The sequence below is a fragment of the Biomphalaria glabrata genome, chromosome 13, assembly GCF_947242115.1.
Source record: "Biomphalaria glabrata chromosome 13, xgBioGlab47.1, whole genome shotgun sequence".
NCBI classification, from domain to species: Eukaryota; Metazoa; Mollusca; class Gastropoda; family Planorbidae; genus Biomphalaria; species Biomphalaria glabrata.
In genome coordinates this window covers 31,045,987-31,066,553 of record NC_074723.1, presented here as the reverse complement: position 1 = coordinate 31,066,553, position 20,567 = coordinate 31,045,987, and the positions used below count along the sequence as shown (strand labels likewise).

General features: G+C 35.8%; 1 protein-coding gene across 1 annotated transcript; it reads right to left on the bottom strand.

Annotated features, from left to right (window-relative positions):
* Positions 1–261: 261 nt before the first annotated feature.
* On the bottom strand, positions 262–19,202 carry LOC129922480 (angiopoietin-2-like). Its single transcript, XM_056008811.1, has 6 exons — positions 19,099–19,202; positions 8,955–9,425; positions 8,651–8,730; positions 8,143–8,200; positions 5,558–6,307; positions 262–1,073 (listed from the first exon to the last, which is right to left on the bottom strand). The coding sequence occupies exons 1-6, from the start codon at positions 19,154–19,156 to the stop codon at positions 409–411; spliced, it is 2,082 nt and encodes a 693-aa protein (XP_055864786.1). The 5' UTR covers positions 19,157–19,202; the 3' UTR covers positions 262–408.
* Between the last annotated feature and the right edge of the window lie 1,365 nt (positions 19,203–20,567).

Sequence of the window (20,567 nt, the reverse complement as noted above, 5' to 3'; positions counted from 1 at the left end):
CTGTAATCTACCACGCGGTCACGATTCTCCTTCCAGCCTCTATAGAACATTCCCAATGAAGATTCGTCACTAAAAGATGATCGATCCATCGCCGTCTGTCTTCGTGTCAAACATGACCTGTAACCCGGAAACTGAAAGATGGTCAACAACGTACAGGATTACGTCAGAATTATTAAAACGGTAATCGAGAAAGCAGCCAGAGCATTTAAACCAATTAAATTTAGGATATAAAAACATTTAAGAATATACAAAATGACAAAGTTCAAAACTAAGATGTGCTTTATTTTTAATATTTTTTTTTACAAACTTCATTTTAGTATCCCCTAATTTTATTTATTTTTTTTTATTGGGGAGGGAGGGGCGTCTCCTTTACTTTCTGGGGTATGACTGTTGATCCAAATGTACGTTTTATTTTTTTTCTCTTATTTTCATCTCGCTATAAGAAACACTTTTAGACCGTCTAGTTAATTGATACCAGTTCATTGCCTTGGCATATAATGTACCCCATTGACCATTTAGATTAGAATCATGACAACCTTTATACCACCAGGCACCTGAATAACGTTCTGCACAGTTTACGGTACTGTCATTATCGTTATCTCTATCAAAAGTAATAAAGTACATGTTGTTATGAGGTGATAAGTCATCTCCAGCATTTCCTGAATATGTTCCTATCTTCAGTTTATATTTCTCAGTCTCACTCAATACTTTAATGTCTTTGTATTGCGCAAAGTATTTTGTGTTGTTAAATTCTAAATTAATTCTTAAATCATATTGTCCAGTAGAAGTTAATTTAAAAATATTTTCATTTCCCAGATAAAATTCACCAATGTCGTAATCTCCAAAGCCGTCACGATACTCCTTCCAGCCTCTATAGAAATCTACTTTTCCGTTGATTCTTCTCTGAAAGATGATCCATCCACCGCCGTCTGTCTTGGTGTCACACAATACCTTTAACCAGGAAGCTAATGTCACCACCACGCGTTCTTTCTCATGGATGATGCCACGACACGACTCCGGTAGATATAAAGTATTCTGGAATTCTTGTAATAGAGATTTATAATTTGTTTTTCCTGAAAGTAAATAGAAACAGTTCTAAAATTATTATCTTTTAAGTTAACATTTGATGCATGCACTCCATCGGACAGGTACATAACGTTTTGTCGCAGCCTTTTAGCAGCTCAGTTTCTAGCGCCGATGTTTGTCGGTTCAAGAGGTGTTATGGGAATAATTTAAATATTTTATAACAAACATAGTTGTTGTTTTTTTCTTACTATATTATATATATATTTACTTATTTTACATACAAAACATAGATATGCATTATTCTTTTTAAAGACATAATAACAAAAAATAATAATAATATCACCAAACATTTCGCGCCAAAAAGTATGCGTGACAATAGCCATCACGCCAAATATAAACCTATAAACTATGTCATTACAAACAAAAATACAAGTAAAATAAAAAAAAACAACACTAGTCTACCGTCGGCGTAGCATACGGCGCTATTTTGCAGGGCCGTCCTTAGGCCATTTCAACCTTAGCGATCGCAGTAGGCCACGCATTTTCATAGGACCCGCGCTAATTATAGTTGTATAGATTATAAAATTAAACCATTTTATAACTTATAAAAGGTTTCCCTCGGCCTTATGTCGATTAAAAATTCTGATTCTGATTATAGTTAGCAAATGTGTAAATTTACTCAGAGCTTATAAAAGGTAGGTATTTACATCTAGACTTCTTCTTCATTTTCTTCTTCTTCTTCTTGAATCTGTCAGGTAGAGTTGAGCCTTCGGCTCTTGGAACTCTAGGTCAGCAAAAGTGAACAAGAGTTCTCTCTCACCAACCTGAATCTGTCTGACGGGTGGGTCAGACTCGTGGCAAGACCCCTCCATTTTTCTTTTCTATACCAGGCTAACCTTGCGGGATAGACTTAGACAACGGTACCCTTAATGTTCCTGAAAGTCTAATTATTTTAATAAACTAGAACCAAGTGACCGAACCATGCTCGTTGGAATAAATTTTGGAAAGATATTTTCCCGATTTCGGAAACTCTTTTGTTATGACGAAAATGAGTGAGCGATCGGGAAAAGACTACCAATCTAAAATTAGCTTTTTATATGTTACATAGAAATGTCATTGTAAAAGATGATTAGAATAGAAAGTCTCTTAACTATTATAATAGAAAGTCTCTTAGAGACTATAATACAAAATCTCTTAGAGATTAGAATAGAAAGTCTTTTAACTCCTCTTACAATCTAGAACAACCAGGGCTCACGTCAAATCGTTTTACGTGGCATCTTTTGCTTAAAACTTCTAGACTGTTATTGGCTTGGAAGAAAGTCTTTGTAGTTTAACTTTTCAAATGGTGACATACTGACATTTTAATATTGCAGTTAGTGTATTCATTATGGTTTTAGTACGAAACATAAATTGTTGCGGAACCTCTAGGTTATATTGTTGAACATGGAATAATAAGGCTTGTCTTTGAGCCCGAAGATTAGTGAGGAATGCAGTATTTCCCGTGGATGCACAGACCTAGCTGTGACCTGCAACTTTTACCACAACCAGGGCAAGAATAACCATTGTCCGCAGGAGGTCAATTTAGATTTCCTTTTCGTCGTCTGCGTTTGTTATTAGCAGCGGATTTTCTTTTGGTCTCGAATGTGTATCCCGCGGCCTTTTTGAGTGACCTACAGCTGTCTCATTCTGAGGCCGCTTGCAACCAGGTGCAGTCTTCTTAATCAGCTAAGGAAAGTTGACACCTAAAGCTGGTCTTTGAAGCGTTTCAGTCTTTTACGTCGAACATAATTTAGTTCACCAATAAAAGATTTCCTTTGGCATACGTTCGTCTCCCATACAGGATACGTGCCCTGCCCAGCGTAATTGTCAAACCAAAAGAAGTCCCTCTATACTGTCCATACCGGCGTGCGCAATGACATCACAGTTTGTAGTGCGGTCTTGCCACCTTATGTCCATGATGGAGCGCAAGCATCTTTGGTGAAAGCGCTCAAGAAGTCTTAGTTGTTTTCTTTATAGTGTCCATGTTTCAGAGCCATTTAGAAGGGTTGAGAGAAACATCTCCTGGTAGACATTAATTTTTGTAGGCAAGCGGAGCGATTTGTTCCGTCAAACTCTCGTCTGAAAACATTCAAAAGCGCTACTGGCCATGGCTAGATGGTATCAATTTCCCTTGAAAGTGAGGCGTCATTTGACACTATACTACCTAGATATGTCAAGTGGTCTTTAACGTTAAGGGGCTGTTCGTTTACGGTGATCCTTTGGTCTGGGTATGTTTTATTAGGTGACTTTTTGAACATAACTTCTGTTTTCCCAAGTTGTTTTGATAAACCGAAAAAAGAAGGCAGCGTATGCAAATTCGTTGACCACGTTCTGAAGGTCATGTTCATTGTGAGCTAGCAGGGCGCAATCATCGGCATAGAGAAGCTCCGTTATGACCATCTTTTTTGTTTTGTATGGGACAGTAGACGTCGAAGATGTAGTGAAACAATTCTGTGTACTTGCTCCTACTCTATTCGCTATCTTCTTTGGCGTAAAGCTGGGTCAAATTAGGCAGCGATTTGCACGAAAGCATCTACATCCGGTTTCATTCAGACGGCAATTTGTTCAATCTTCGACGTCTACTATCCCAGAACATGGAATATGTTACAATTAACGGCTGTCTATTGAAGATGTATGCGCGATGTACTGTCAATCGGTCGTCGCGATGTTCACACCCTGCCTGTTACCACCCCCTGTCGTCCTGCGGTAGGTTTGGACTAGGAAGTAGATTATCTTCAACTCTGAAGGAACATCTGAAACATGTAAAAAAAAAATTAGATAACAAAGGCGGACTTTTCCCTTAAAAAACTTAGAAACGTTGTGCTAGTAATCAAAATAATGTTTCATCCAGCATTTTTCCAGCACCATTTTTGGACAAAAACTTCAAAGCAGTACAGTCTAAATATAAAAGTAACATTTCTTTTACAAAGTAGATTTTGAGATACTAGTCTACTGGAGGCGTAGCATTTTTGCAGGGCCGGCCTTAGGCCACTGCAACCTATGCCACCGCAGTGGGCCCTGCACTTTCATAGGACCCGCACTTTCCACGCTAATTCAAGATGCAAAAATTATTAAATTAAATCATTTTATAACTTACAACAGATTTCCCGCGCACTACTGTCAATTTACCAGGAGCTCCTGAAAATCTCCAGAAATTGCAAAATATACGAAAAAGTACTTAAAAAATACGGAAATATAAAGACAAAAATTGTCGTTTTTGGGTATCATTCAATATGAAAAACGCCAATCATACGCACGATAAATAAAAAAAGCATAAGTCGTAAATGCGTAATGTGGTGAAAGAAACTTCTCTCGCCTCTAACTAATTAAAAATTACTTGAGGTCAACAATTCTAAAATATAGATAAAAACATTTGATAATTCTTGCTATTGAGCGTGATCTATGTAGGAAATATAATTATTATGATATACTGTGGGACATTGATACACGCAAGGCTCGTAAAAAAATTCTGTACGTAGTAAAGAATGAATAAAATGCATTGACTTATTATCCGCTTCCCTACCCAAACTTGGCCCCACGAAGTCCTTTTTGCATAGGGCCACACTATGCTTAAGTCCGATCCTGCTATTTAGTGACGGATGAATATACATAGTAGATTACTTGTTCTCTTTCCATGACTTCTTGGTCACAATGGATGTGTCGGCGCTGCTATTTAGTGTTTGTAAAATGTTTGTAAATTGTTTCACATGTTTCGGATGTTGAAGGTAGTTTACTTCCTAGTCCAAACCTCCCACAGGACGAAGGAAAATGGGAGCAGGCATAGTTTAAGCCCGGGGCTATGGAAAAATCGAAACGATAGTCCAGCGCGCAAAATGCATTACCAGGTAGCCATCCGTTGTGACGGGTAAATACTACTTGTTCTCCTCCCTCTTGTTTTTTCATGGGGTAACTCTATTCACAAAAATAAAAAGGCATTTTCCTTTACATTTTCTTGCGTGTCCAAATATATAAATATAGTAATAAATAATCAGAAAAATGAAGTATTTCCCTGCATATACTAAGCTGTCTAAAATGGAAATATACGGTGGCAAGACCGCACAACAAAATCGAAGTCAACCGGTACGGACAGTATAGAGACCTTCTTATGGTCCGATGGTTACGCTGAGCAGAGCATTGATCCCATATTGGGGACCATGATATGGCAGTCGTTTTTGGTGAGCTGAAAGCTGATCGACCGGCGTAACAGAGGAGCTCCAAGGAAACGCAATGCTTTAAAGATATACACATATAAGAATTGCTTGCTTAATAGTAAAGGATATAATGATTATAGCCAACAAGCGGAAATAGCCTCTGTTCAAGTTAAAGATTTTCTAGACCTCTCGCCAACATTAATTAATATTTTTAATATATTTTGTAAAATTATAGAGGCAAAATACGAAATACAAAAAAGCCGTTTTCGAGTTTCACTGTTTGGATTTTTGATCCGACGAATTTTTTAGCTAAATAGATGAATGAAATAAAAACTGAGTACCTTCATAATTTGAAAGATTGTATTGTAATAAATCTATTGTCTCTTTCAAGCTGGTAAGATTTCGTTGATTGATTTTCAGGTCTTCTTTAACATTTTCAATGTTTTGTTGATTGATTTTCACATCTTCTTTAAAATTTTCAATGTTTTGTTGATTGATTTTTACATCTTTTTTATTATTTTCGATATTTTGTTGATTGATTTTTACATCTTTTTTATTTCTTTTCACGTCTTCTTGAACATTGTCGATGTTTTGTTGATTGATGTTCACATCTTCTTTAACGTTTTCGATGTTTTGTTGATTGATTTTCACGTCCTCTTTAACGTTTTCAATTTTTTGTTGATTGATTTTTAATTCTTCCTTTACAATCGTCATATTTTTCTGATGAACCTTGAACTCTTCATGAAAATTCATTACGTTTCGTTCGCTAATTTCTCGCCTCTGTTTTTCTTCACCAACTTCTCTCTGCAAATCATAAACAACTTTGACCAAATCATCAAAAGTTGGTCTTTGTACAGAAATGACTAACTGCTCCTGAAATCTGTCTTTTTGTCCGAGTAAATAGTTGACATGGGCACCGCAAAAATATTTCCCAGAGTCGGACAAGTTCATATTTTGCCATGTGACTTGAAGATAGGAATCTTTAGACAAGTTGTGATAGAGTTCGCCTTGTATTGTATTGGAGCTCAGGTTTTGTCCAGATTCGGTAACAGGTTGATCTCTAGATATAGTCGCAATAACACCATTGGTCTCTGAAAAAAAAAAGATAAGTTTCAAGATATAAATGCTACAAATTCAGAATGAAAACAAGATTACAAAGACAGTTTGTGTGAAAACACAAACTTAAAATCGGCCCCCGAAGTGGTCCACCCAGGCAGGCTTCAATATTTTTAGAAAGAACATCCAAATGAAATTATATCAAAGACAAGATAAGAATGGAGAAAGAAGGTTGACAGATCTTGTGTAGTGCCCCAATGGTGCTGCAGATCAAAGGATAGGTGCAAGTGAATGCAAAGTTAGATGTGAACCTGGCCTAATTAGTTCCTCTTTCGGACCTTGTGGTCTATAGGGCGGATGATGTAAAGTTCATCTGTTTTTGTGGCCTACGGTTAAATAGGGTGTCATGTAGCCAGCACAACGACCAACCGCCTTTACTTTTCCCCAACTAATGTCAGGTACCCATTAGACTTGGGTAGACTAAGTGGCGCCCAAGGATTCCGAAGTTTAAAATCCCAGTCTTCACCAGGATTCGTACCCGGGACCCTCGGTTCGGAAGCTAAGCGCTTTACTGAGCCTGTCCTGGTCTTTGCATAATGTAATTGTTTTGAAAAAGTTTCATCTTTTATTTATTTTTGGAGCGTGCATATTACACAAAAAAATAATAAAATGAAGTTTATAAGATTACTATTCGTTTTAAATTAGGTCCAACTTATAATGCATACTAGCTTTTTCTATTTAAAAAACTGCTTCCATAACTGATTTTTTAAATTACATTTATCGCTTTCAGGAAAAAAAAACGTAGCCGTTGCATCAGAACTTTGAATGGTCTAAAATATTGTGATGACGGATTTTCAATATCGTTTCTAGTTTACGAGATCTAAACGGGACGGACGGCCAGACGGACAGACATTTCACACAAAACTAATAGCGTCTTTTCCCCTATCGGAGGTCGCTAAAAAAGGCATACATTTTACTTTTTTTTTTATGTATCATAAAAAAATATGTTAAACAGAATTAAAAAACAATTATTATTGAAATAAAAATTTTGAGAAATAGTGTGCATCCGTCTGTAGAAGGATTGCGTGGGCTTAAGCTGACAAGCTTATTAATTGTCGCCCATAGAAACAGATGACCTTCAGTCCTATTGCCCAATAGATCGTCGTGTCTGAGAGAGGAACTTATTGAAATACGAAGAAATCCCATAGGTGTGTCCAAATTGTTGATACCGTGGGAGGCGGAAGGATACTCCACAACATGGTATGACTCAAAGCAGTAATGGTCGCTGCCGCCGAGAAGTCTACAGTCACGTATCTTTTGAGACTAATTAACAGGGCTATTCGAAATGCTTACGTTCACACAAAGATATGTTGGAGATAAACCATAGTCGCTCTACAGCTGATAAATCAACAACAACCATTTCCCTTATTCGATATCAAACTAAATAATTAATTACCAATAATAAATTGACTAGTTGGGATTTTTTGTTTATTAATTTACGTTTTTTTTTAGGTACAATAAATAATTGTTCAATGTATCAACTTGATCGGAGAATGCTAGGTGAAGAAATAGTGTGAACAATTAATTAAGGGGATAAACGCCGAATAATTAGTCATATCTGTATATAATAAAGGATTATGTCCCTTGTTGGTATTAAACGAAATAGTGAATTATAAGTAATTAATATTCTAGTTGGTTAATTATTTCATTGACTCATTGAACACTGCGAGGTTTCAGCTTGATCCATGAATGGGATCGTGGCAAATAATGTGTACACACTTTGTACCAGACATACAGTGAGTTGATTTAAGCTTTTCAAATAACACTTCTTTTAGTTTCACCAATGTTTATTATATTAATAAAACGTTACCGTGAAGTATGTACATAGACCGAAGAACTGAATCTTGAAAATAACTATCGTTTGAAGCCTGCAAAACAAAACAAAAAAATATTAATAGAACTTTTCCAAAGATATGCCAAATAATACTACAACTACTCACCTATTTACAAATACACAAACAAACACAAACACACTTGTATACAGCAAATGGTTTGTTAACACCAGGAGACTTCAAATTAACTATTGACAACCTGATTAAAACATTATTGGATTTTTTTTTTATGAAATGTAGACAAACATAAAATAATTTATAATGTTGGTGCTTGTATTTGAGTGCGTTTGGGTGTGTCTGTGTGTATTTGCGTTTGTGTGTGTTTATTGTGTGTATGTGGGTACTTTTGTATGCGTCTTTAAGTGTGTTTGTGTGCGGATGTTTTTGCATTTGTTTCTATGTGCGCTTGTCTGTGAATGTGTGTAAAATAAGATTTAATTTCCACCTAGAGTGATTTCTAAAAAAAAAGATTTAAGTAGACTTTACCGGAAAAGAACATTTGACTGTCAAGGGTTCTATGAGTTCTTTTACAATTTCAGAACTTCCAACGAAATGAAGTTTTGATCCTGTAAACAAAAAAAATAAGTTTGTAGGTAATAAATTATAAAAATCGAAATAAATTACGTGAAAATGTAATATTATCAAGATATTTAAGTCAATTTGTTATCGAATTGAATGTCTACGTCTATGTTTAGTTGTGAAGAGGTCAAGCCCCGCGCGCATCCAAACCCCTAGCTACACCACTGCTAAAAGGCCTACAAAATTGTATTATATTGTTTCTAATACTTACTTATATTATTGTATTCTGAAAGCCCTACATTCTTCGAAGAGCATTTTTCTTTTTCTTCGGATATCATTAATCGTGTGATTTTTTCAATCAATGCTGTGACATTTGGTTCATATCTCACTCCGTTCTTGGCTTTCATGGAAACATTATTCAGAACAGAGTTATCTCCATCAACATTACATCTGTAAGCTTGAGCGTCAGACTGAACAGGATTGTAGACAGTCAAGGAAAGGAAAAGATTTCCAAAACTAACTTGCGCATGTCTGAACTGAACAAATTGTTGGAGATTGAAAGTTTGAGTGTCCAGTGACAGAAGAACATAAAAGTCTTTGATCGTTTCGTTATAACGTGACAGTGATACAGATTTGATGATATCAATGTTTGGAACTTGGTTGTTAGTTACAGAACAGTTGATCACAAGTTGCAATGTGAACACTGGCGATATGACCTCTGGCTGGACATAAATGATAAGATCTGAAAGAAAATATTTAAAATACTTGCAATTTCCATTTCAATAAATATGTTTAATAAATTATACTTAAACACAAATTATTGCCTACAATGTCTCAATGAAGCTTTAGGAGTCAAGACAAAATATATTCTCCTGACATGATCCACTTATAACATTTAGACTCTTGAACAGAGCTAGAGAAAGCTAAAAAAATTAACTAGTCAAACATACGAAGGACACATAATATTTCTGACCTGGTCCTTCAAACCTGCATATGATTAATTTTATCCAGATGGGATTCTCTTCCTCCCCTTCGGAAAAAAAAACCTTTAAGAACTTAAACTGTAAAAAGAATTGAATGATTCAGAATCCTATCCAACAATCTTTACGAAAATAGGACTTTTTGAAATTTTTCAAACTTACTAGGGTAACGATAAATTCATACAAATTCATCTTTTGCATCACATAACTTAATGATAGATAACTATCTTAACTCTTGATATATAACTATCTTAACTCTTGATATATAACTATCTTAACTCTTTTTCTCGTAATTATTTTCTTCGTTTTAAAATGTTATATTTGACATCAAATTATAAGAATATGCATGCTCTCTTTACATAACGCAAATACAAGTTTATACATTCAAAAAACAATTTGTTTAATGGGGTCGAATCCAAGTCGGCATAGTCTATTAGAAGAGAAAGAGTTAATAGTTCTTTTAGGTAATAGATGTATGTAATATTAAGAGCATATGACTTTAACACTATGTGCTATATACATATAGATAACATAAAGTGTATATAACATTAAAAGTTTTTACAAAGCTAATATCAACTCACACAATGTCTGTCTGTCAGTCCGTTAAAAAGTTTTTAGATATTTCTTCCACACCCGATCTCAGATCAAGTTGAATTTTAGTTAAATTATTCATTGACATATTCAAAAAATAAAGAAATAAAACAATAACATTTAGAAAATTAATTACTGGTAGATTATTATTTACTTTGACACCAAAAAGTGAAATTAATACTTCAGTATTCACAAATATGGCTAAATTAGTAGGATTTCGTCCCCTTCAATAATTCTTAATACTATTTCCATAGACATATATATATAGACTGGACGATAAAGTAAAAATTATTATGGGAAACATTTGGGAAAAGATAAGTTTGTATGAGTTATACAGCAATTATGAGCAGTGTAAAATTGAAAGTATTTATAGTTGTTTTTTTTTTCAGCCATAACCTATATAATTGATAGAACCCCTTCTGTATTATTATATCTCTAATCGTGCCTACCAAATCTAATAAAGTTACATAATTAAAATAATTATAAATAGTTTTAAATACTAGATTTAGATCTAATCTATATAAATACTATTGTTACGAATCTCACTATCCAGGCCCTCTGCAAACTGCACCATACACCACCAACTTAAAGAACTTGACAAGTCAGGGCTCCAAAATAACGTAAAGGTTTAATGTCCATAAATAACAGCCAATACTGTACAATTGGCAGCACGTAGAACAGTACAAATAGCTCTGCGATAACAAATATCTCTCCGATAACACCGTTCCGCCGTATCAAGTCTTGCACTGGCCTCTCCGTCTCGTTCCGGGCTTGCACTGGGTTCAACAGTTCGGGACTGACTTCACACACTTGGGCTCGTTGTGTCGGACTCGATCACATACCAAGATCAAGACGCCGTTCGTCTCAACTGTACTTGAAAGTACTCCGCACTGAACCGTCGTAATGCTCCGTACAGAACCATACCGTTGAACTGTGCTGTAGTCGACCGTGTTCTGAACTCCTGTCGTGAACCCGCTTTCTGAACCGTCTTGACTGCGACACCTCCGCTCTTTATATAGGGTCCCTACTGGCCTTCTAGAACCGGACAGAACGTCGCTCGACCATTCTGCGACGCTCCTGAGCTCTGTTCACGACGCCGATCCTACTCGAACCTTCATGTTGTTAACTCGTCTCGGCCGATCGTCGTAACTCGTCACGGTAGACCGCTCGTCTAGCGCTGGCCTGGGGCGATTTGCGTCGGCTGACTACACTCACACCACTACCCCCATCTGTGCCACCACCAGGTTTATAACACTATAGTAAAAAAAAATACTACTTATTACTATACTATAAACTATAATTGTAATCTGTATAGTCTAGTCTATAGACACTATAGTCTATAGTTAGTATATAAAATAAATAGTCTAGGACTAGATTGTCACTAGATCTATAATGTATACTTATATTAGATCTAGTCTATAGTCTGCATGCATAGACTGACTAGTTTAATAGTTAGTAGTAAAAAGTATGAAAAGTATTAGACCTAGTTATTACAAATATTAGTCATATTTATTAGATTTAGATCTATCAATATTAAATTAGTGACAGTCACAGTTATTCTGACTTAATGAAACTGAAAGTTAATGTGTATAATATTCAATTTTTTTTTCAACCTTTAGAATTTATCCTTGGCCTATCGTACTACGAACATTAGAGCACGTTCTGCTCATTTTCTTTGACTTTTTTTTACTAAAAACTAATTCTAACAATTTGAATTGATAAGACGACCGCCATACATTAATAAAGAAGCCATGTCAACAAACATAGATCCACATCACAAACCTATATATATATTTGCCTATGTCTATGATTATGAAACAAAGGCAAAATACTGGGAATATGGCAGTTTTGTACTTTTCAAAACTAAAGATCATAATTATATATTGGCTGAAATGTTAGTCCTATAATTTATAGCTCAATTGCCGCCATTTTTTTTTTCACATAGATATAGTACATCAAACATATTTGACTTCCCCCAAATAAAAATAACTTCCTACTTCCAGTCTATATTTATTTATGTCTATGGCTATTTCTCTCACTCTTATTAACTAATTAATTTTATACTTTAAAATACAAATCTATATTGTACATAATAAAGCACTAACTACGAAACAAATTAACTAATTAGTCAGTTAATTACTGGTAATTTAACTATTTCGTTTGATACAGAATAAAGGAAATTATTACTATATGATTTAGATATATAGTTGTAAAGGCGAAGTTCTTCCCCTTATAAATTTTATATTTCGCTTGTTTTCTTTTAATAGATTTGACTAAAGACAATTTTAGCGCTTGCACAAATAGCATGCTCAGAGCGCTTTGGTCCAAGCTCAACTTCTTTCCAGTGGGGATGGGCTTACGTTTAACGAGCAGCAACTTGAAATTTTAGGCGCTCAGTAGACACCACTGTGCTTGAGACAAGTGTTGAACCATGAGCCTCATCGATAGGTTTTTCAGCTAAGCTCAAACAAACTCGTGGTCTATCAAAAATCACAAAAGGTTATAATAAGGTTATAACATAACATACATATAACATAAAGTGTATGTAACATACAAACGTGCGCGATAGAACCTTCTCAGCATCTTTGTAGTCCTTAGGCAACACCGCTTGCGCTGGCTCGGACATGTTCGCGGATGGAGGACAGTCGCTTCCCAAAAATCATTCTGTACGGGAAAGTTGCGTCTGGCTTAAGAAAAACTGGTCGCCCCCACATCCATTACGTGGATGTGCTAAACGGGATTTAAAATCAGTGAACATTTCTTCTTCTTCTTAGTTCTCATTTTTATGTTGGAGCGTTCAGATGACTAGATGAGATAAACTGCGCAGTGGTTTCTAAATCAGCGAGCTCTCTATATAGTCTTCTTTCTATTGAGGTGTTTTTGGGGCTAATGTCTTGTACGGGACGTTTTGGAGGACATAGTCATCATTCTCTGGTGACACCCCACATAGGTAGAATTTACTGGTTCCAATTTTGAGCTTTTTTACAAGTGAACATTGATACAGACCATTGGGAAGACATAGCCCTAGACCGCACTAGAGACAGTGACCAACAGAGCTATGGAAAGCGAGAAAACATGGGCATCACCTCTTGAAGAAAAGCGTGTCATACGAAAAATGGCCAGCTCTTCTACCACCAAAGCGAAAGCTACTTAGACCTGCAATATATGTGAACAGGAGTGTCTCTCCAATATATGGCTCCACAGCACTGGCGGATCCAAAGGGGGGGACGAAAGGGGCGATCGCCCCCCCCCACAAGGCCGAAAGCGAAAGCTACTTAGACCTGCAATATATGTGAACAGGAGTGTCTCTCCAATATATGGCACCACAGCACTGGCGGATCCAAAGGGGGGGACGAAAGGGGCGATCGCCCCCCCCCCCACAAGGCCGACCCCCCCCCAGGGGGGGGCGGACGAACTTTAGTATAGGATTCACACAATTTGTATACGAATTTATTACTTATGTTAAAAATATATACTAATTATTTATATTTTAACCTATTTTTAGATTATTTCGCCCCCCCCCCTCTAGTATGTTAGTCGATTTGGTGGGGTCGGGAGGGGGGGCGGTCCAATTTATTTGTAGAAATCACAGCTCGCAAACAAAATCAATTAAATATCTATATTAGTAAAATTTGTTATTGGTATTTTAACCAATCTTTATATTATGTCGTTCCCTGTTTGCCTATTGGTGGTGGGGGAAGAGGGGCGAATACCTCTACTGCCCTTCCCATCTAAACCCTTTGAGTGGGGGGGGGGCGGTCCGTTTTTATGGAGAAATCATAGTTTGTAAACAAAATTAGTTGAATAAATATATACATTTTATATTATGTCACTCCCTTTCTGGTATTTTGGCCGATTTGGTGGGGTGAGGGGGGGGGGCGATTGCATGTACTGCCCTCCCCACTCTAGCCCTCTGAGTGCTGGGGGGGCGGTCCTATTTTTGTGGAGAATCATAGTTAGTGAACAAAATTAGTTTAATATCTATATAATATAAATTACTTATTGATATGTGACCCATTGTATATTATGTCGTACTCTAATCTCAAATTGTATCATTAGTAAATTTAAATGAAAAGGATTGTACCAGGTGGGAGGGGCGATACATGCAATCGCATTTCCCTCATCGGACAAATCAATACTTTTTCCTTTTTGTATTATAGTTAAGAAATTACAAAATTAAAACAATCTTTCACTAATATAATTTATATATACTATAAATTAAATTCTTATATCGAGTCGCCCCACCCCTATTCTTTAATGCCAAATGCAATCTTTAGCAGAAATTATTAAAGGAGCGAGGATTAATCATTTTCACTCTACCGCCCCTCCCATTTCCAGACAGAATTTTTGTAATTTCACATGAATGTATCATAATTATTTTAAAAACACTTTGCATTGGAAAAGTTAGAATTTAAACTAAATTTTTAGTATAAGAGTCATGATTTCCTAGTCGCCTTTTCCCAACCTTTACTCAATCTGATATTTTTCTAGTTAAATAAATTTGAGACTATAACTCACAATTTATACTTTAATTTTCTTGAATACTATTTATCGAATTTTTTTTTCGGCGGCGATCCTCAAAGCAAAAATCTATCTTTTCAATGAATAAATCGGTTTTATTTGCAATGTATTATGGGCCTATAAATTTATATTAGAATATGTTTCAAGTACAACATTATTCGAAAGTTTTGTTTTAATAGTATGAATAATGAGCTTCAGGTCAGGAAAATGTGTTTCTGCAGTGAAGAATGCAAGAAAACGCGTTTGGCGTCGGGGCTTCGCCCCGAACTCCATTAGTGAATAATGAGCTGTAGAACTCAGGAGTATACGTTTCTGCAGTGAAAAAAAGCAAGAAAACGCTTTTGGCGTCGGGTCTTCGCCCCGAACCCCACAAGAGAACCTTATAGCGCTGCCCCAGTTGTTTTGTTTTTCGCCGAAGGTTGAGAAATGATATATATATATATGTGTATGTGTGTGCGTGTGTGTGTGTGCTGTACGCACGTTTATGCATAGGGTTAGGGTTTACTGGGCGTTAGGGTTAGGGTTTGGAAAAAAATCGCCCCCCCCACTCCAAAGTTCTGGATCCGCTAGTGCACAACAGTCATATGAAAAGCATTCAAGATGAATAAACGTCGTTCTATGACTTAATGAGGCCAATAACTATATCGTCGCTTTTATATAATATAAAGCGTATGTAAGTTAGAGTGTATATAACATAAAGTGTATGTAACTTAGAGTGTATATTACATAAAGTGTATGTAACAGAGTGTATATAACATAAAGCGTATGTAAGTTAGAGTGTATATAACATAAAGTTTATGTAACAGAGTGTATATAACATAGAGTGTATATAATATAAAGTGTATGTAACTTAGAGTGTATATAACATAAAGTGTATGTAACAGAGTGTATATAATATAAAGTGTATGTAACTTAGAGTGTATATAACATAAAGTGTATGTAAGTTAGAGTGTATATAACATAAAGTGTATGTAACACCCCACATAGGTAGAATTTACTGGTTCCAATTTTGAGCTTTTTTACAAGTGAACATTGATACAGACCATTGGGAAGACATAGCCCTAGACCGCACTAGAGACAGTGACCAACAGAGCTATGGAAAGCGAGAAAACATGGGCATCACCTCTTGAAGAAAAGCGTGTCATACGAAAAATGGCCAGCTCTTCTACCACCAAAGCGAAAGCTACTTAGACCTGCAATATATGTGAACAGGAGTGTCTCTCCAATATATGGCTCCACAGCACTGGCGGATCCAAAGGGGGGGACGAAAGGGGCGATCGCCCCCCCCCACAAGGCCGAAAGCGAAAGCTACTTAGACCTGCAATATATGTGAACAGGAGTGTCTCTCCAATATATGGCACCACAGCACTGGCGGATCCAAAGGGGGGGACGAAAGGGGCGATCGCCCCCCCCCCCACAAGGCCGACCCCCCCCCAGGGGGGGGCGGACGAACTTTAGTATAGGATTCACACAATTTGTATACGAATTTATTACTTATGTTAAAAATATATACTAATTATTTATATTTTAACCTATTTTTAGATTATTTCGCCCCCCCCCCTCTAGTATGTTAGTCGATTTGGTGGGGTCGGGAGGGGGGGCGGTCCAATTTATTTGTAGAAATCACAGCTCGCAAACAAAATCAATTAAATATCTATATTAGTAAAATTTGTTATTGGTATTTTAACCAATCTTTATATTATGTCGTTCCCTGTTTGCCTATTGGTGGTGGGGGAAGAGGGGCGAATACCTCTACTGCCCTTCCCATCTAAACCCTTTGAGTGGGGGGGGGGGGCGGTCCGTTTTTATGGAGAAATCATAGTTTGTAAACAAAATTAGTTGAATAAATATATACATTTTATATTATGTCACTCCCTTTCTGGTATTTTGGCCGATTTGGTGGGGTGAGGGGGGGGGGCGATTGCATGTACTGCCCTCCCCACTCTAGCCCTCTGAGTGCTGGGGGGGCGGTCCTATTTTTGTGGAGAATCATAGTTAGTGAACAAAATTAGTTTAATATCTATATAATATAAATTACTTATTGATATGTGACCCATTGTATATTATGTCGTACTCTAATCTCAAATTGTATCATTAGTAAATTTAAATGAAAAGGATTGTACCAGGTGGGAGGGGCGATACATGCAATCGCATTTCCCTCATCGGACAAATCAATACTTTTTCCTTTTTGTATTATAGTTAAGAAATTACAAAATTAAAACAATCTTTCACTAATATAATTTATATATACTATAAATTAAATTCTTATATCGAGTCGCCCCACCCCTATTCTTTAATGCCAAATGCAATCTTTAGCAGAAATTATTAAAGGAGCGAGGATTAATCATTTTCACTCTACCGCCCCTCCCATTTCCAGACAGAATTTTTGTAATTTCACATGAATGTATCATAATTATTTTAAAAACACTTTGCATTGGAAAAGTTAGAATTTAAACTAAATTTTTAGTATAAGAGTCATGATTTCCTAGTCGCCTTTTCCCAACCTTTACTCAATCTGATATTTTTCTAGTTAAATAAATTTGAGACTATAACTCACAATTTATACTTTAATTTTCTTGAATACTATTTATCGAATTTTTTTTTCGGCGGCGATCCTCAAAGCAAAAATCTATCTTTTCAATGAATAAATCGGTTTTATTTGCAATGTATTATGGGCCTATAAATTTATATTAGAATATGTTTCAAGTACAACATTATTCGAAAGTTTTGTTTTAATAGTATGAATAATGAGCTTCAGGTCAGGAAAATGTGTTTCTGCAGTGAAGAATGCAAGAAAACGCGTTTGGCGTCGGGGCTTCGCCCCGAACTCCATTAGTGAATAATGAGCTGTAGAACTCAGGAGTATACGTTTCTGCAGTGAAAAAAAGCAAGAAAACGCTTTTGGCGTCGGGTCTTCGCCCCGAACCCCACAAGAGAACCTTATAGCGCTGCCCCAGTTGTTTTGTTTTTCGCCGAAGGTTGAGAAATGATATATATATATATGTGTATGTGTGTGCGTGTGTGTGTGTGCTGTACGCACGTTTATGCATAGGGTTAGGGTTTACTGGGCGTTAGGGTTAGGGTTTGGAAAAAAATCGCCCCCCCCACTCCAAAGTTCTGGATCCGCTAGTGCACAACAGTCATATGAAAAGCATTCAAGATGAATAAACGTCGTTCTATGACTTAATGAGGCCAATAACTATATCGTCGCTTTTATATAATATAAAGCGTATGTAAGTTAGAGTGTATATAACATAAAGTGTATGTAACTTAGAGTGTATATTACATAAAGTGTATGTAACAGAGTGTATATAACATAAAGCGTATGTAAGTTAGAGTGTATATAACATAAAGTTTATGTAACAGAGTGTATATAACATAGAGTGTATATAATATAAAGTGTATGTAACTTAGAGTGTATATAACATAAAGTGTATGTAACAGAGTGTATATAATATAAAGTGTATGTAACTTAGAGTGTATATAACATAAAGTGTATGTAAGTTAGAGTGTATATAACATAAAGTGTATGTAACAGAGTGTATATAACATAAATTGTATGTAACAGAATGTATATAACATAAAGCGTATGTAAGTTAGAGTGTATATAACATAAAGTGTATGTAACAGAGTGTATATAACATAAAGTGTATGTAACTTAGAGTGTATATAACATAAAGTGTATGTAACTTAGAGTGTATATAACATAAAGTGTATGTAACTTAGAGTGTATATAACATCAAGTGTATGTAACTTGGAGTGTATATAACATAAAGTGGTTGTAACTTAGAGTGTATATAACATAAAGTGGATGTAACTTAGAGTGTGTATAACATAAAGTGTATGTATTTTAGAGTGTATATAACATAAAGTGTATGTAACTTAGAGTGTTTTAACAAATATGTATTAAAAATTTAGAAATGTAGTTATTTAAACTGACACAGGATGGAGGAGGACGGCGGCAGACATGGTTTAAACTTGAGATCATCAAAAGACAATCCAGAGTGTATATTTTATTTACGACTAATATGTAACATTAAGTTTATGTAACATTATGTTTATGTAACATCAAGTTTATGTAGCATTAAGTTTATGTAACATTAAGTTGACGTACGTAAAGCTTATGTAATATAAAGTGAGATTCAAAATAATTTTTACAAGCATTAAAAAACATTTCTTAGTTAGCTTTAAATAATTAAAGTTAGATGTATATAATGTTTCTAAATTAAAAGTAGTACATATAGCCTTTTGTATGAAAATTTGCTAATATGAAAGCTGCATGAATGTAAACTAGATTCAAACAAAAGTCGAAAGTCTAAATACCTGAAAGAGCTAATGGAGCTAAATAAACGCCAAGAAGAAGACTCAGTAGGAAAGCCATTTCTCAACAATTGACAAGGGAGAGAAAATAGTCTCTTTATAGATAGACACTAGACGAGTTATACAACGATGTAAGATTGCGGAATATTGTTATCATATTTAGTTTCACAATTGATGTTCAACCTACGGCCCGATAAGCGCATCCGGCTCGTGACATGGTCCTAACTGACCCCTAGAATTATCTGGTCGCGTAGCAGGAGAGACATGGTACCACTATCTCCATCACTTTTAAGTTGATGCGACCTGTAAGTCATGGAAATGTATTATGTCACCCAGACTAAGAAATTAGGAAAACCCTCGTGTTACAGAATCAGCTCCAGAAAAAATAGTTCTTTGAGAGTAATGGATACTTGTAACTTGCTTGACATCCGTGATGGCTCTCTTGTCATGACAACGAAGTAATAAAGATAAAAACAAAGATAATAATAGCGAAAGTAAAAGAAAGAGAAAGAGAGACAGAGAGGGAGGGAGAGGCAGAAAGATTGCTGTAAAATATTTTTTAAAGTTAAGAAGCCCTTTCAGACCTTGGAGCAGATGGTTAGACATAAGTTTCGAGCAAGTTTACTGTCATAAGGCCAGACCCAATGAACAACCGCCTATATTTCCTAATTAATAATGAGAAAGACCTAAGGACAGAGGAGCCTTTCTTATTCCATAAGCTAGAAAAAAAATTCTTACAAGTGCTCCTTCTTCCCTTGTGCCATTGTAGAATGGAAAGGGTTTCGTGAATCAGTAAGGAAAATCAATGATTTTACATATTACCTGCATTAATTAATTGACACATCAAATGCGTAGGACGTAATTATCTTCTATTTTGAAGTAACCTCTGTAATATATAAGATTTTCTAAATTTAAGTCAGATACCCATTAGAGTTGAGTGGACTCAAGGGCATCCATAAAATCCCTAAGTTTTAAAACTTCATTGTAAGGGTCGCCGTTTCCTGATATTTTCTCTGAGAAGCCTTTCTCATGCTTGGGTATAACTGCAAGGCAACAGAGGTTTGAATTTATAGTTGTCTTTCTCCAAGGTGGCTACTCAGCCATGTCTATCGAGCCACTCCTGCACAAAACTTACTGGTTGAGGAGCCAGTTACTCGCCCTTGCCCCTTCTCCTGTTACTGAAAACTTCCGCCAGACTCAATATCTGAGCCACACGTGAAGTCAATGAGTTGGACTGGTTGTCAGAGGCTATTTGAGACTCATGACATTAGGAAATATTTTATAGTGAAATTCTTATATCCATTACCACTTTATGCAATATCAACTTAGCAAATTATAGAAAATTGTATACTACATGGATGTACAATCTATATATCTTCAAGATGGTACGCCTACAAATGTTAACAAAAAAAAAACAATTATGGTGACTTTAAATGGTAGTTTAGTTTGATTGACTAATGTTAATTCATTTC

Excerpts from the sequence above, each read along its gene's own strand:
- LOC129922480 (XM_056008811.1), bottom strand. The coding sequence starts at position 19,156 with ATGGCTTTCCTACTGAGTCTTCTTCTTGGCGTTTATTTAGCTCCATTA. Across the intron at positions 8,731-8,954 it reads TTCAGAATACAATAATATAA|GATCAAAACTTCATTTCGTT; the intron begins GTAAGTATTAGA and ends TTTTGTTTACAG. Across the intron at positions 1,074-5,557 it reads CAATCTTTCAAATTATGAAG|GAAAAACAAATTATAAATCT; the intron begins GTACTCAGTTTT and ends ATTTACTTTCAG.